The sequence below is a fragment of the Herpailurus yagouaroundi genome, unplaced genomic scaffold, assembly GCF_014898765.1.
Source record: "Herpailurus yagouaroundi ecotype Mexico unplaced genomic scaffold, PumYag 165, whole genome shotgun sequence".
NCBI lineage: Eukaryota > Metazoa > Chordata > Mammalia > Carnivora > Felidae > Herpailurus > Herpailurus yagouaroundi.
The window spans coordinates 10,057,002-10,074,865 of NW_024412406.1; the positions used below are offsets into that span (position 1 = coordinate 10,057,002).

Genomic DNA, 17,864 nt, shown 5'->3' on the forward strand with positions numbered 1-17,864 from the left:
TTTCCGATTCTGTGTCTCCCTCTCTCTCTGCCCCTCCCCCATTCATGCTCTGTCTCTCTCTGTCCCAAAAATAAATAAACGTTTGAACAAAAAAATTAAAAAAAATAAAATAAAAATAAAAATAAAAATAAGTTCAGATGCAACAAACCAATATGCTCCTAAACTGACACATTTAACTACCTAATTAGGTTTATTTCTTACTAGTATGGCAATCACCCTTACATGTACAGTATTTGATTACATTATGATAACTTTTGATACTTTCTAAGTTTGTGAGGACCTAATCAAAGTATTTAGGTATCAGGACTCTAACATTTGGTTTGTGCTTTTATTCCTGACTGTATCTCAGGGAAATATAGAAAATATGATTGGAAATATAAAGAATTTATTTGAAATTAGTCACAGCTCTATGTGACTTTGGCCAAAACAGTACATATTCATTTTCTTTTTCCATCAGCAAACTGAGAGAATAAATGGTAGTTAGATGAACTCTAAGACATTTCTCTAACACAGCATCAATCTGTGACAAATGTAAATTTATACACACACATAAACTCACACACAAGACAGGCAGAAGTTGTCCAACTACAGTTCTCAAAGGAGCCCAAGATTGTTTGTTTTGTTTTGTCGATTAAAACCATATCAAAGTTATGGGACATTTTCCAGCACATCTGTTCTGGATAATATTACCATAATTATTTCCTTCCATTGAACATCTCAGCAGTACCAAAGCAATAAGCCAAGTAGGAGCAAAAATCTTATTATTAGGCAGCAACAACAGTCTCCAATTCTTTTCTTCCCCTAATGTATGATAAACACTTCTGGTGGAATTCTTTGAGTTAAAATAAAGATCACTTGTACTTACCAGCTATAAATGAACACTCACCTCTCAGCTAAGTGCAACTACAGGGTCTGGCTTACTTCTATTACTGCAAGGTCCAGGCTGCCCCCAACTGGGTCTGGTTAGTGGAGGCTAGAGCAGGCCACAGACTTGGACTTCTGGGGTACACACTGAGCTGCCGAGGTCCAGAAGGCCCCCAAGCCGAGAGGCCTATTCCCCTGCGGCCAGATATCGCAGGAGCTCCTCAGTCTTGCCATCCAGAGCAGTGCAGCTAAGTGCGGATAAGAGGCACGTGGGAGACCTGACTCCCCAAGACGCCCTGTGCGTCCGCCACACACCTCTGGCTCACGCGACCTTCCACACTAGGCAGGGGGAACGCAGCAGGAGGAGCCCCCAGCCCCAGGCAGATGGTGGGCTGGGGCGGCCCCTGTTAACGCGGGCCTACAGTCCCAGGACACGCGGGGAAAGGCGAAGGGATAGCGAGCGAGCTGTTTATGCGAGGTTCCTGCTTAGCATCCAGGATTGCTGGGATTTCCCAGGATCTGGGGTGCGTAGCGCTAGGAGAAGCCCAAGGCGTGGACCTCTCCAGAAAACCCCCAGCTACCAGAGTCCCTCCTGCTCCGCAGCACAATTGATAATGCTGCGAAAGTCCGATCTCGCGATACCTCAGAACCAAACCTCCCGGGATCTCAGAAGGCATGTGGGCTTGACCAGGGTCAGAGATGATGGGAGGCACCAGTGAATTACAATGGCTGGATATGTCCCAAATCAGCAGGATTAAACGGAGTATGATGTAATCACTTTTCCAGATTCTGAATCCACGGGAGAGTGGGCATCCCCTAGTGCCTTTAAAAACTTCAAATTGATATAACTTAGCCTTTAATTTTAAAAGATTAGTGAAAGAGGATCACATTATTTGGCTAAACTATTTCTTCAACTCCTGAAAATTATGGTGCCACGGTTGAAATATCACTTCAGATAAGTGTTTTAACTCAACTTAAACGATGTCATCCTTTGTGCAATAAATTAGTTTAAACCCTAAATCTGACGTTTGGTATATTTGCAGAAATGATGGCTCTGTTTAGCTTACTGTGTTCTTCGAGAGTTTACAGTTCTTTTTGAAACATTTTAGAAATGCTAGAGAAGTCAATATTTCAAAATATAATATTGAATAGAAAAGCATACAGTGTAATGAGTCAATTAACAGGTTAGAAGAGAAAATCTTTTTGGAGAATTCTGCTTTGCTTGAAATACACAGATCAGTTTTATTAGATTCAGAACATTAAGGAAACACATGGTCTGGTAAACTTTAAAAGTTGAAATAATATCAATAGTATTTTATAAGCATTGACCTGTCTTAAATCCATATTTAGAATGTTTATCAATAAACTATTTTCATTAGCTCTAATATGATGTGATAATATGCAGCAATATTCATTTGTGTCAAGAATAAAACTAGGAATTTTTGGAATATCCATTTATCAATATTGACCAACCATTTATAGAATGTAAAAAATCACTGTGTCCCTGGGGTAAAAATATAAGAATGTTAAAATTCTCAAGGAGATTATCCTTAAATATAATAAAAGGCAAAATTGAAAAATTAGTATGGTCAAATTAAAAGGGCATTATTTACTTCTTACCAGAATTGCAGGAGAATTCCTACAGGATTTCACTTCAAGTGCTGATGGATAGGTAGTGTAGCATGATAGATGCATAGTTTCCCAAGGTAAATAACAGAATGATTATAATAACAAGACTAACATATACTGACCACATAGCACATGTTTGACATTGACTACATTATACAAAATACTTCATTTAATTCTTAGAGTAATCCCTATTGGGTATTATTTGTCCCAGTTTTTAGGTGAGGTAAAGTGTAGAAAGTTAAAAAACTTACTCAAGGCCACACCTTGTATAGAAAAGCATAGGTAAGCAATATGGAGCAAGACTACAGACTTTTTTTTGTTTTTTTTTTTCAATGTTTATTTATTTTTGAGAGAGACAGAGACAGAGCATGAGTGAGGGAGGGGCAGAGAGAGAGGGAGACACAGAATCTGAAGCAGGCTCCAGGCTCGGAGCTGTCACCACAGAGCCTGATGTGGGGCTCGCACCCATGAACTGAGATCATGACCTGAGCGGAAGTCAGACACTTAACTGACTGAGCCACCCAGGTGTCCCAAGCTATGGAGGTTCTTAAATGTTTTTATAAAATGATTTGGTTTTCTTAGATAATGGAAACTTACAGAAGAGAGTAATTCCAGTGAAAAATTTGAGGACGATTGAAAAGGAATGGAGAGAAACAACATGAGGCTCCAGTTGGAGATACTGAAATAGTATAGGAAATTGATGATGAATATCTAGACTAGGGACAAATACAAGAAACCGTGTACTGACAAGAACAGATGGGACTTCCCTATTTGAGGGGGAGTGTGCAATGGGGAGCAAAAGACGAATCTGGCAAAGTTTACATTTCAATCATGCTATTTAAGAAGATGTAATGTGTCTTTGGAAAAAAAATGTGCCCACAAATCTGCTTTAAATTTTGATATTTTTAATCTACAAATGCTTAAGTTTTGACTACTTAGATTTTGAACTACTGAATTTCTGGCCAGTGCTTGATAAGTGATCATGACATTATTTTCTTTACCATTTGTTCTCCAGCAGCGGTCAATGTGAGCCTCTCTATTCTTGTTTTTCTATTATCCAGCTGTCTTGCTTTCCCAGATTCTGCATGAGATTTATCTCCCTTTTCTCTGCTCCTGAACACATAGTCACTTATTTTCTGAAAATGTATGAAGTATTTACTGTCTGGTCAATTTTTAGTAATTATTTTCTATCCTTCAGATTCTTTCCTCATTTTATTCAAATTTTCCCTTGATACAATGCTTATAAATATATGATTATCTGGTCTTCTTTTTCATATACAAATACTTAAATAATCAAGTTGACTTCACAGACTTCTGGTATTAAGGATGTTATTTATATTAATGTCAGTAACCCAAGTTTAAAAGACTTGCAATAATTTTGTTAATTTAAAATGATTTCTAAATCAAAATAAGGAAGAAATTAAACTAAAAATATTTTGAAACATGATTAATTTTAATATGTTTACAAGGAAAGAGTAAATTCACCAGCAGAAAAAAAAATTACCAAAATTAACATTTTACAGATTTTTAGTTTCAAAGCACAATACATTTTTCATAGAAACAAATATATCACCATCATAGGTACCATAATATGGAAACATTTATACACAAGGCCATTTACCATTAATAAAATCAGTGGCAATGGTGATGCAATACATTAGTTTATCTTTGTTAAAATTTGTGCTATTATACTTCCTGGCCTGCAGGAGTATTTGCCAGGATACAAAAGAAAAATGTGTGACCTCAGTTTGAACAACACATAGAAAGTTCTGGCTGCCTGTGCTTAACCCTATATTTACTATATTATCACTAGGAATGTTTTCATACCACTACTCTACTATGGAATAAATAGTTCATTCCACTTACTAGTAAAGCCATTCCCAAGGAATCAAACATTTTAATAGATTCATTTGGATAGTAAGGAATTACTTTATACAAAATAAGAAGTGCAATATCAGGACATAATATTCTATATGCCTAAACTTAACAGAAGAGAAAAACTATACAGGTATTAAGTGGAAAACAATTTCAGATTATTTGGAGTAGGTAATGGCATAGTACTGAACTGGGAAAAATGTGATAATATGGTTCCTTTCATTTTTTGAGAGTTGATTATATTTAAATGCACCAGATGATTTTCTGAGGGCCATTCACATTCAATGTTTAGATTCATTTTATTAGTGGCATATTCAAAGCACCATATAAAAGAACATGTGAAATGCAGAACAATCATGACTATGTAATTAACTATAGAAATAACTGCTAAGAAAATATAGCAATATTTAACACAGGATTTCTAAAACCATTACATATTCATTACCTTTCCTGAAGCTAATAATGTCCCATGTTTTATTTTTACAGATTTTGTCTATCAAGATTTATATGCATTTGGCACTTTTTTGGGGGCTGAAAATAGTTGATATCTTCTGTACAGTAATGTTACAATTTTATACAAACTTCAGAAATACGGCATTTGGAATAGCCTTTACGATCCTCTTCCAAGTGTTCCATTTCACATGACAGCAAATACTCTGAATGCCTTTCCTCCTGGAGGATTCTGTAAACTGCAAAAAATACAAAAAGTATATTGATGTCATCTCTACATATAATCCTCCAAATAAATCATGCTTACTTATGACAGTCAAGAAAGCAGCTCTATGAATCCAGATGGCCAACTTTCTTAGGCTACTATAATTTATAGCTATTGGAAAGCCTGAGTGAGAATGACATAATTCTTTAAATCTCGGTTGTATGCTGAGCTGAAAGTTTACTAAAATTTAAGGTGCACAGTAATAATAGTATTTTATATAGAACTTAGTAGATTCCAGATCATGTTTTCCCATATTACCACCTTTGATTCTAATAAAACAGAGTTAGGCAGCTGTTTTTCCATTTTACTGGAGGAGTACTGAGATCCAGGTTTACAAAACTGACCAATATGGTTAAAAGTTAACTGCAAGTTGAGAACACAGTGATAATTAAGCAATACTCTAGAATACTAACTTAGTATTTTTTAAGCCTGATGAAATTTAAATAATGTTGCCACCATACTTATTAATATTTTTAATATCTATAGTTTCAAGAAAAGTTTTAGTGAGGAATTTAGTGGTCAAATCTGAAAGGTCCTAAGAATTTCTTCACTGAAATGGAATCACGCATACAAGCACTCAATCTCATTTTAAACACAACGTATTTTAAAACACAAAAGAAAAGTGATACAGGGTCATACATTTAATTCTTTCTTAAATTATTTATATTTTATTTGGCAATATCAGTTAAGATATGTTTCATTTAAATGCTTAAAAGGTAAAACATCGATAATACCATTAACTGTTGTTTAGTCTAATTAAATGTAAACTTCTGAAGTCTTTACATTTTTGAATGAAGTTTTTCTTAATAATAAAAAGGGGCTTTTAGAGATAAACACAATAAATGCTAAGAGGGAGACCAAGTGCAATTCCTTTTACATATATATTTACGTACAAGAAAAGAAAGAGGAGAGTTTTTAGAGTGAAGAAGTATGAGGGTATCACAAGAGTGCACATAAACATGTACTCACACAGACACACTAGGTTTTCCATACAAGCAGATAGCCAATCAAAAGCCATACTTATCTATAGGACACTGACAGAGTACTCTAGAAAGTAGATGTGTTTGGTGTACTTATTCTTTGTACACAGTGATACACTGGAAAAATGCATATTTCTTAGTCTACAGACCTACTGCTGAACCCAAGCTCTGAGACTGACTAGTTAGAAGAGCTTGGGCACATCATTTAACTTTTATGAGCCTAAGTTAACCCATTTATTAAATCAGGTTTACAGAACTGACTTTACTGGGCCATTGGTGGAGCTGAGCTACTAAAAGTGCTCAGCAGTGTCTGGGAAATTCATAGTAGGTGCTCAAAAATAATTATTATTCTCAGTTTTCTCAGGATATCATCTTATAGTTTTAGAATAAATATAAGAAATATGACAGGTAAATGAAACACCACTTAGTTTTAGCTTATTAAATTGCCTATCACACTCTACAACTCAAAAATGTAGTTTATACATATCTATTTTATATATATCATACAATATATATTATATATATAATGTGTATATATTAAGTGTTGTGTATGTGTGTGTTTCCATTTTACTGAAGACATTCCTAGGATCTTTCAGATTTGACCATTAAATTTCCTCACTAAAATTTTTCTTGAAACCAGGGCACCTGGGTGGCTCAGTCGGTTGAGCATCCGACTCTTGACTTCAGCTCAGGTCACTATCTCACAGTTTGTGAATTCAAGCCCCATATCAGGCTCTCCACTGTCAGTGCAGAGCCTGCTTGGGATTCTCTCTCTCCCTTCCCCCACTCGCTTGTGCTCTCTCTCTAAATAAACTTAAATTTTTTTCTTGAAACCATAGATGTTAAAAATATTTATCAGTATGATAGCAACATGATTTAAATTTTGTCAGACTTAGGAAATAATAAGTTAGTGCTCTAAACTATTCCTATGAACCACATGAGTCAGGTTATAGAGAAATCACCTTCTTAACAATGGCTTTTTGATATGGTCTGCTGAAAATAGATGGTAAATGCAAAGCTGTCTTTTTATAAAGATGGCACTCAGAAGGTTATGTGGAAGTCAATCTAGATACCCTTCATGGCACATCCTTTGGTGTCCTTTAGAGAAACTTTACCGTAGATGTGGAACCTCCACTAGCAATTCTGAAGAATCCAGTAAATGTCTAAAAGTTAGAAATTTTTCTGTATCCATACAATATACATAAGAGGTAATATTATTTGTACAGGTACAAATGATTTGAAAAATCACTATAGGTTCTGTGCTCTTAACTTACTTGATAAATAAGTTACTTGATACTTACTTGATAAAGTAAGTCATACGAATTTTCCCAAACCACAAAATTATATAATACTAATGGACCAAATAGTATGAAATGACCAGAAAGCATGGATTTATGTCATAATAGATATCCAACTTCCAATCAAAAAGAGAATTTGGTTCTGGAGAAAATCAGACTCACTCTTTTATCAAATACTTTGTCATATAACTGGATTAGAAAAATATTCAGTGCCCTGCTCACCTAGAAAAAATTACATATAAAAACTAATCTAGAAAATCCAAAGGAGGATGAAAGAAATTTCCTTATTAACAATTAACAAAAGAGTGGTTCTGACTCATAATCCGATTTTCATGTTGATTTTTATAAGCCTGGAGGAGACAGGCACCTCTGGTACTTCAGATTCTCCCATCCCTGGAAGACCAACTATTTCAGTGTGCAAAGGAAACACACTGGCACAGCCACATAACTCCAAACCCATACTAAAGTGAGTTGGTTATAAAGCAAGCATAAAGGTGTATGTATGTATGTATATGTAGAGAAAGAGAAAGAGAGACAGACACGGGAGGAGAGAGGGAGAGAGACTCTGAGTATATAAAATACAAAATATATATGTAAACAGATTTTTAAATTTACCTTTCTGAGAAGATTCCATTCTGAAAAGATGCAGTGTAAGTCTTTCTTTTGTCCACAGGCATGACGTCAACATAACCACCATGATTTCGAACCACCCCAGCATGTACTGCTGCTCTGCAGATACTGGACAGCTGAGGCAACAAGGAAAAACCCACCGTTATTAGCAAATTCCTGCTGAACTTGTCCAGTCTACTCTTCTGTTGGACCAAAGTCACTGGTACCTGTCTCTATACAGATAGTCAGCAGTTACAGGTTGATGTTCTGTGCATAAAGGAATGTTGCAAAAGTCACAGAGTTAAAGCCAATTCTGAGCAAGTCTGAAAGCAGATCTCAAGGGTGGCCACAATGGTAAACTCCCATCACCGTTTCATCTAACAAACACTTGCCTTTCCAAACATCAGGCTTTTTCTATAGTGGAAGTAAGTAATCAGATACAAATTTGCTCTTTTTATCTCTTTTTTAAATGTTTATTTTTGAGAGAGAGAGAGAGAGAGAGAGAGAGAGAGAGCGATCATGAGCAGGGAGGGGTAGAGAAAGAGGGAGACACAGAATCCAAAGCAGGCTCCAGGCTCTGAGCTGTCAGCACAGAGCCCAACATGGGCTCAAACTCATGAACTGTGAGACCATGACCTGAGCCAAAGTTGGAAGCTTGACCAACAGACCTACCCAGGCATCCCTGCTCCTTTTAACGCTTAAATGTTAGCTTTTGCTAGTCACTCTGACCAAATGTTAACAGGTTACATTATCTGTACTTGGTTTATGTTCATTTTTGTCTTATTAACAGATAATAGTTCCGTATACCTTTACGGTTCCTTTTCCAAAATACAGGTGTGTATTAAATGGGGAGTTTTCTTCTATTAAATAATATAGCCTACACAGAGAAAATTTAACCATGAAGCAAAATATAAAGAACAATCACAGCTTCCAACCTATATCTGCAATGTCTATCACCTTGGTTTGAATGGTCTGACATGAGGCACTATGTTTACATTGTACCAGTTATACCTTCTTAATTGAACTGGAGTTCTACAGAAGAGAAAATTATTGTTTCAGGTCCATGTTTTTAAAACCATTACCTACGGACTTCTAAAAGTTGACTTTTTTTTTTTTTTTTATTTTGCCCCATTCAAGACTTCTCCAGATTTTAACATTTGCTTTAATCCTAATGTTCTACCAAAATTTGTCAATAGCTGAATACAGCCTGAGGAAATCCCACAAAATGAAACACTTGAACTGTTTCTGTATGAAACAATCCCCCATCATATCCCAGGGGTCTTTTCTGATCATACTAGTGTGTTCTATTTTTCTCTCTATGCACATGTGAGTGACTTAATGTGCTTTTTTAAGTTCACATAAGCATGTGCATCTTACATGACCTTGCTTTATTACTGTGCTCTGAACTTTGTGGCATCAGTCAGAACTTATTAGATCAGAGAGCCTGAATGCCAAGCTGTTTAATCCTTTTCATGCTTTTGCTATATCAAAAAATACCATATATCTAAAACCTCGTATCGTTACTCCGAAGAGGCATTTTATTTACAGTTTAAAGTTCCTCACTGATTTAATATTTGTATCCAATATGGTTCATAACAGATGAAATTAAAAATAATTCTGTACACATTTCAGTATTTATCTTGCTCTGTTAAAAGAATATTATCAGCATTTTCCCCAAGGCATAAAAGTGCTTACATATAACATTCACTAAATCCAAGCACTTAATATGTTTTGAAACTATTGTTTTGCCCATAACTACGCAGTCAGCAGGCATTCCTATTTGAGTTCAAAGGTCAGAAGAGATTTTCTTTTTATACCCATACTTTGTAAGAATTAACATATCACGAAAAAAAGAATTTATCTGTGAAAACAGTGGAACACTTTTAATGAATGCAGAAATTAACTTTACTTGTAACAAATGAGAAAAATTCAAAGCAATAAAATGTACAAGTAGTAACGGAAAGAAACAGAGAGAGAAAGGTGGAGGGTTGAGGCAGAGAGAAGATATTTTTCCATATCTTGTATTTAAAGAAATAATATATTTTGTGTGGGGGGGGGGGAGGGGGAGTTTGGTAGTTAATGCTTGAATCTCTGAATCTGCACTGACCACATAGATAGTAGTCCTTGCACTTCCAATTAACTCTTAAAATGATTTATACAATCATTTCCTATACATAATTGCCTATGCAGTCCAATAAGGTAGGAAGATAAAATGATCTCAAGACACAAAGTCTAACAAAACCTAAACTAGAAAAATAGACGGCCTATAGGTATAAGAGGGTATAGGATATTATGAAAGATTTTCACCGGGCATGATTAAAATTTAAAGTTTGGTGCTTAAAGGGACAATCTAAAAAGAATAACTTCTGAAATCTTTGAAGATTCTAGATAGGCTTATTCATGTACATTTATGGATTTATTTCTTCAACAAATATTTATGTGCAAGGTATTTGCTAAATTTCTGATGTCACTGTGTGCACTAAGTTTTGTTAAGGCAGGATATAATTCTGTCTTGTTCACAGGTTGGCATACATCAAACTGTTAATAAAAAATGACGCTCCAATTGCCTGGCTGTTGCCCTCATGGAACTTCAAAATAATAAAAGAGATAGAGAAACAGTCATAACACTAACAGAATCAGGTAAGTGCTAAAAGTAAAAAAAAAATAAAGTTCTAGGGGTTGAAAGAAGGGCTATGTAATACATGTAGTAGGAGATCCAGCAAAACACTCCACAGAGAAAGTGGCAATAAATTAGGACGTGAAGAATGACCATGATTTTAACAGACAGGAAGATAAGTAAAGCATGAGGACTAATAAATTATTATACCAGCATGACCTTTTAAGCTGCAAATAAGTACAGGGCAAAGCTGAAGCCTGGGAGGGACTCAGATGTGGAGAACAATTGCAAAGGTAAAGCTGAATGAAAACAAACCCTGGACTTCAATGAACTCACCAACAGAAATAAGGTGGTAAATACTATTTCAGGTCTCTTTTTACAAACCTATTTCCATGGTATTCTATTGAATATGTGCTTCAAGAGTATATTTCCTGAATTTGTTTTTGCAACTCTCTGGCTTAGAAATTTGTAACGGTTTCTAAATGTCTGCCACATAAAATCAAACTCATCAACATGCATTCAGACTCTCCATTTACATGTTTCAAGAGCTGAATACCCCACCCCTCACACAAAATTGGCTGCAACCCTTTTAGATTCAATGCTCACCTGTTCAAAGATAAGCAAACCTATGTGTTATGCATACATCTCGCTTGCTGTCATCTCCCCGTTTTTGTAAATGTTGTTCATCCCACCTAGAATGTGTCCCTAATCCAATTCCCCAACCCACACTTGAAACCTGGCTCAAAAAGCACTTGTCCATACCAAAGGCCTCCCAGCTAAGAGTCCTTGTCCAACCCAGTAATGTTGTCCATTATAACATCCCCTCAAGTGCTTTCTTTTCATATGTATTTTAACATATTATCTGTTCTTGATTTTATGGTGCTCTTTAAATCTTGCCATTTGCAACAATATGGACGGAGCTAGAGTGTATTATGCTAAGCGAAGTAAGTCAATCAGAGAAAGACAAATACCATATGATTTCACTCATATATGGAATTTAAGAAACGAAACACATGAATATATGGGAAGGGGTAAAAAAGAGGAGAGAGGGAAACAAACCACCAGAGACTCAATGACAGAAAACAAATTGTGCGTTGATGGAGGGAGGTGGGTGGGGGATGGGCAAGATGGGTGATGGATACTAAGGAGGGCACTTTTTGTGATGAGCACTGGGTGTTGTATGTAAGTGATGAATCACTGAATTCTACTGAAACTAATATTACACTGTATGTTAACTAAAATTTAAATTTAAAAAACTGGTAAAAAAAAGTAAAAATTTTTAAAAGAAAATAAAAACATGTTCCCTTGGCAGTGTAAGATATTGTTCATACATTTGACAATCTATTAATTATCAAGTTTACACTACAAATACTGAAGAACCAAAAGGAAGATTTAAAAAAACAAAATGAGGGGCACTTGGGTGGCTCAGTCGGCTAAGTGTCTGACTCTTGATCTTGGCTCAGGTCATGATGTGGTTCCCGAGATAGAGCCCCATGTGCTAACACTGTGGAGTCTACTTGGGTCTCTCTCTCCCTCTCTCTGTCCCTCCTCTGCTCGCTCTCTCTTTCAGAATAAATAAACTTCAAAAAATAAAAAATAATAAAAATACAAAATGAATTTTCCTTCAGAAGGATGCCTCTGGTCTATTTCAAAAGTGTCTGATATAACATATATGGGCAGGACATAAAAAAATTTTGGTAAAAATAAATTATTATGCACTCATATTTGTATAAGAATAGTTGTTTTTCAGTGTTATTATTGATTAGCTTCTCTGAGAATATGTATACCAACACAGAATCTGTTTCCTTTTTCTATATATAAATGTATATACATACATTTAAATATTGTGTAAACACATATATACATGAATACTGAGAGCTGCATAAATTAAGATACTTACATCAGAATAAACTCGAGTTCCAATTACACGAGCATAATGTGGATTTGCCTGCATACAGTTACGAGGACAGTAGACTCTGAAAAAAATATATATATATATATACAAATATTAAGTAGCGGGTTTCTTTAGCCATTCTTACTCATAAGACCACAGACATGCGTACACAAATGTTAACAGCATTCTCACCCTATTCATTTTTTTTTTTTCCTAAAATAGGTCAATTGTAGAAGCCAGGCAGTAGATGCAATTGCTTCTGCTTAATTTACCCACTTCCAGCTTTTGGCACAAATGTGTTTCTTTTATTTTCTAACTTAACCAGGAAGCTTTCTAATTTAGGGGTTAAGCAGAAAGACACATCAGGTTGTATCTCTCAGTATCTGGGAACTGTACCCAATGTTTCTGTAGAATTTAATAAACAGCTAACTAGAAAAACTGACTCATTGTCTGACTCACACATCTAGCTTCTTTCTTCTATGTTCACATCTTTGGTACATCCTTCAATTCCATGGTTTTAATTATGATTATAAGTTACTGATTTCCAAATATGTATCCCCAGTTGAGACCTCCTAGTTCCAAATTTGTGTCCTATTGTTTATTCAATATCTCCACTAAAATCTAATAACAATTTCAAACTAAGGGTGTTTACAACCAAATTCCTAATCTTTTCCTCCAGTCCCCATATCTGTTCCTTATGTAGGCTTCATACAATAAATGGCAACTCCATTATTTCAGATCCTCAGGCCAAAAACTTTATTCTAGCTTCAATCCCTCTCTTTATCTCACACCTTACATTCAGTCCGCCAGCAATTTCTATTGGTCATCCATGAAATAAAATCAGAGCATCCCTAAACACCTCAGTTACTATAGCTCCATACTTTATCATCTGGTGTCTAGCTTACTGCTATAGGCTTTCCTACGATCTCCCTGCTTCCAACCCTGCCCCTTCCAGTGTTGGTTTTTTTCCCACTTGAATTAAAGCACACAAGACCAATCATATCATTCTTCTGCTCCAAATACTCTAGTGGCTTTCCATCTCATTCAGAATAAATGAAAAAAATCCTTACAATGGCCAATAAGTCCTGCATATCCTGTCCCCCCATTATCTTTCTGACTCCATATCCTCCTCCTCTTCCACTTCTTCCCCCAGATTCAGTCATATTGGCCTGTCACTTCTCAAACATACAAAAATAGGCTCTTCCTCAGGGCCTTTGCACTTATCTTTCTCTGAGCATGGAATATTCTTTCTCCAGATATCCTATTGCCTTACTGATATCTGATTGGCTTAGCTCATTTAAATAACATTTCCAAGGGACACGTGGGTGGCTCAGTCGATGAAATGTCCGACTTTGGCTGCTCAGGTCATGATCTCAAGGCTCATGAGTTCGAGCTCTGTGTCACACTTACTGCTGTCAGCTTGGAGCCTGGAGCCTGCTTCAGATTCTGTGTCTCCCTCTCTCTCTGCCCCTCCTCCACTCATGCTCTATCTCTCTCTCACTTAAAAATAAATAAACATTAAAAAAATTTTTAAATAAAAAATAAACAACATTTCCAAAAGCTTTTTATTTCCACATAGGATCCAATTATCACTGTTCAATCAATCACATGATTAAAAACTCCACTCTGAGAGTTTAAGAAACTATCAAGTGGCACTTTTTTTTTTTTAAATCAATGGGCTCTTTGATTCACACACACACACACACACACGTGCGCGCGCGCGCACGCACACACACACGCACACACACAAAAAGATTTGATTCACACACACACACATAAAAGGACATTAAAAACTACATCTGGAAAAAAGGGAATTCATTTCAGTAAATAAATCAGAGTCTGAACAAAATGATTACATGAAAATCACTGTCTGATGAAGGAATCAATGATTTTACCAAAAGTATTCTAAACTCTTTTTTTAATGTTTGTTGATTTTTGAGAGAGTGAGACAGATTGTGAGCAGTGGAGGGGCAGAGAAAGAGAGACACAGAATCCAAAGCAGGCTCCAGGCTCTGAGTTGTCAGCAAAGAGTCTGACAGGGGGCTCAAACCCACAAACCGTGAATTCATGACCTGACTTGAAGTCAGAGGCTCAACCCACTGAGTCAGTCAGGGGCCCCTTCCCCAAAGTATTCTAAAAATACTTCAATTGCAACTACCTTTACCAACTGGAGCAACTCCTTCCTAAGATAGCTTTTAAGAAATAGCTGCATTTCTTATTTCTAAAATCTGTATAATACTGTTTATTTTAGAGGATATATGCTTCTTATAGCATCTAAACCAGAAGCATTTAAATATAAATAAATGAGTTTTATAACTTTAAAGAGTTGATTTTTATAAAAGATGCTGTTGGGGGTTTCTATAGGAGGAAAGTTGTCCCCATTGAATGTGAAATTTTCTATGTGTGTTTGAGAACAGTTGGGCATTCACTGCCCATCCTATGGTAGTAATAGGTGCTCAGCCCTTAGGATCATACTGTGCTGGCTCTACCTTGACCATATTTGGCACTTAGTTTGTGGAAGGCCAAGGTGAGTAGCTCCAAACTGAGATAGTTTCTACTTAGGCAAGTTCAGATCAAAGATAGACTGAAGGAGGTTTTTACTTGATTGTGTTCTAATCTCTGGTTATAACACCTTGTTATGTGTTACTAAGAATGTAGACAGTGACCTGGTAAACATTCTTTTATATACAATTTACTTATAGGCATTGAATAAAAATGTATCAACATTTTAGTGATACCTGCTTTTACATTTTGGACATTCAATAGGCTTCAAAGCTCTAATTATTTATAGATACATGTTAAGCATGATATGATTTCTGCCCTCCCCCTCCATGTGTCATCCCCGGGCCAGAAAAAAAGATTTCTAATAACACACACAAACACAAGATACTTATAAGGTTATGGTACTGAATCATAGAGATTGCTTATTTGGGTGTATTCTATCAGCTATGGAACCTCTCAAGGACACAACTATACAGGTAAATATTGTTTCTTCATGCTCATCTTGAGTTAATTTCCTTTCGTTTATTTGCCCTGGGTATTTTCTCCCCAAAAGATTTATGTCTCAACTTATTTAAGTTATATGAAATTCTGAAACAGATGTACCAACCACATGGTTCCCTAAAAGTTATAAACTGTCATATAAATAATGTGTTATAACATAATTTATGAAACTATTAAAATTTTTATATGAGAAAAGACAACCCTTTGTTTCAGTAGTCTCTAAAAGGAAACAGAAGGGTGAATTTCCAGACTACGTAAGGTCAAAATTATGTATAAATCATTACTTCTACCAATTTGTTACGTTGGTAGCAGTAGAAGATAAAATTTAACTAGAAGAATTTTTCTTTTGGGGCAATATTTCCCTTTCTGGAATACCCAAAGAAACAGGAAAAATGCATTAACAGTCTACTTGAGTGATTTTCTGTTCATTTTGGAACAATATTACTATAAATTTATGCCACAGACATTAAAATTGCCATTTACTTAGCATCTACTAGAGGAAGGCTTTATGCTGGAATACTCTATTGGGATTATCCTTACTATTTCGTCCTCATAGCCTAGTCACATGGCTGAGAGGACCTAGCATTATACTGTACATAGTTGGTATTTCATAAATATTAATGGATAATTCTAAATTATTTATGAGAGATGGAGACAGAATGAGTGGAGAAGGGGCAGAGAGTGAGGTAGACACAGTATCTGAAGGAGGCTCCAGGCTCTGAGCTGTCAGCACAGAGCTTGACACGGCACTTGAACTCACAAACCATGAGATCATGGTTGGACGCTTAACCAACTGAACCACATAGGTGCCCCAAGAAGTACCCACTTCTTACATCATCACAGTCTTTTATTGCCTTGTGAACAACCAATATTATTCTTTAAGTAAAACATTACCTTAGTTTTAAAAGGCTAAGTGAAGGGGTGCCTTAGGTGGTTCAGTCGGTTACGCGTCCGACTTCAGCTCAGGTCATGATCTCGCAGCTCGTCAGTTCGAGCCCCACATCAGGCTCTGTGCTGACAGCTCAGAGACTGGAGTCTGCTTCAGATTCTGTGTCTCCTTCTCTTTCTGCCCCTCCCCCACTCATGCTCTCAAAAATAAATAAACATTAAAAAATTTTTTTAGGGGCGCCTGGGTGGCTCAGTCAGTTAAGTGGCCGACTTTGGCCCAGGTCATGATCTCGCGGTTCGTGAGTTCGAGCCCCGCGTCGGGCTCCGTGCTGACAGCTCAGAGCCTGGAGCCTGTTTCCGATTCTGTGTCTCCCTCTCTCTGACCCTCCCCCGTTCATGCTTTGTCTCTCTCTCTGTCTCAAAAATAAATAAACGCTAAAAAAAATAATAAAAAATAATAAAAAAATAATAAAAAAAATAATAAAAAAATAAAAATTTTTTTTTAAATAAAAGGCTAAGCGATGAAGCTTTTCCAAAATAAACTTTTCCATAAAAAGTGAGCTCCTTCAGTTTTTAGTAACTACAGTTTATCAATTATAATTCTATCCCAAATCTCAGTATTGCTTCTTGGAATTAATATGTGATTTCCTTGTATTAATGGAAGAAATGTGGATAGAAATAAGAGTGGATATGAAAAGACCTTCTTCATTTTTCCTATGTACGGTTATGACTTAGAGCCATAATACTTCTAACAATTTTCACCTTAGCGTGGTCAAGATAAATGAAGCACTCTTTTTTTTCTAATGTTTATTTTTGAGAGAGAACGAGAGAGGCAGAGTGCAAGCGGGGGAGGGGCAGAGAGAGAGACAGAAACACAGAATTCAAAGCAGGCTCCAGGCTTGAGCACAGAGCCCAATGTGGGGCTCGAACTCACAAACCGTGAGATCATGACCCGAGCTGAAGTCAGACGCTTAACCGACTGAGCCACCCAGGCGCCCCAGAAGCACTCTTTCATTAGTGTGTAGTAGATAAACTCCATTATAATTTTTTTTTCAACGTTTATTTATTTTTGGGACAGAGAGAGACAGAGCATGAACGGGGGAGGGGCAGAGAGAGAGGGAGACACAGAATCGGAAACAGGCTCCAGGCTCTGAGCCATCAGCCCAGAGTCCGACGTGGGGCTCAAACTCACGGACTGCGAGATCGTGACCTGGCTGAAGTCGGACGCTCAACCGACTGCGCCACCCAGGCGCCCCTCCATTATAATTTTTAAAAAGACAGCATACAAAACAAAAATAAAAGAAAGGCAGAAGATGGGCTTTTTGACATACCAATCTCAATTAGATTTATCTAATTTAGGAAGTGGATGGAAATACTTAAAAATATGTGTGTCATTATAGTTTCAGTGGTAATGACTTGTTGCAGACTGAATGTTTGTGTCCCCCCAGATTCATATGTTGAAGCCCAACTCCCATTGTGATGGTATTTGGAG

At 36.4% G+C, this 17,864-nt stretch overlaps 1 protein-coding gene across 2 annotated transcripts in view; it reads right to left on the reverse strand.

Moving 5' to 3' along the window:
• Window positions 1-4,295: 4,295 nt before the first annotated feature.
• Window positions 4,296-17,864, reverse strand: part of CRISPLD1 (cysteine rich secretory protein LCCL domain containing 1) — a 49,732-nt gene continuing 36,163 nt past the window's right edge. For both annotated transcript variants that reach the window (XM_040487561.1, XM_040487562.1), the window contains 3 exons: window positions 12,488-12,563; window positions 7,977-8,107; window positions 4,296-5,057 (listed from right to left, as the gene is read on the reverse strand). In XM_040487561.1, coding sequence (XP_040343495.1) covers window positions 5,006-5,057; window positions 7,977-8,107; window positions 12,488-12,563 — 259 coding nt within the window. In that variant the 3' untranslated portion in view covers window positions 4,296-5,005. The remainder of the gene's footprint in view (window positions 5,058-7,976; window positions 8,108-12,487; window positions 12,564-17,864) is intronic.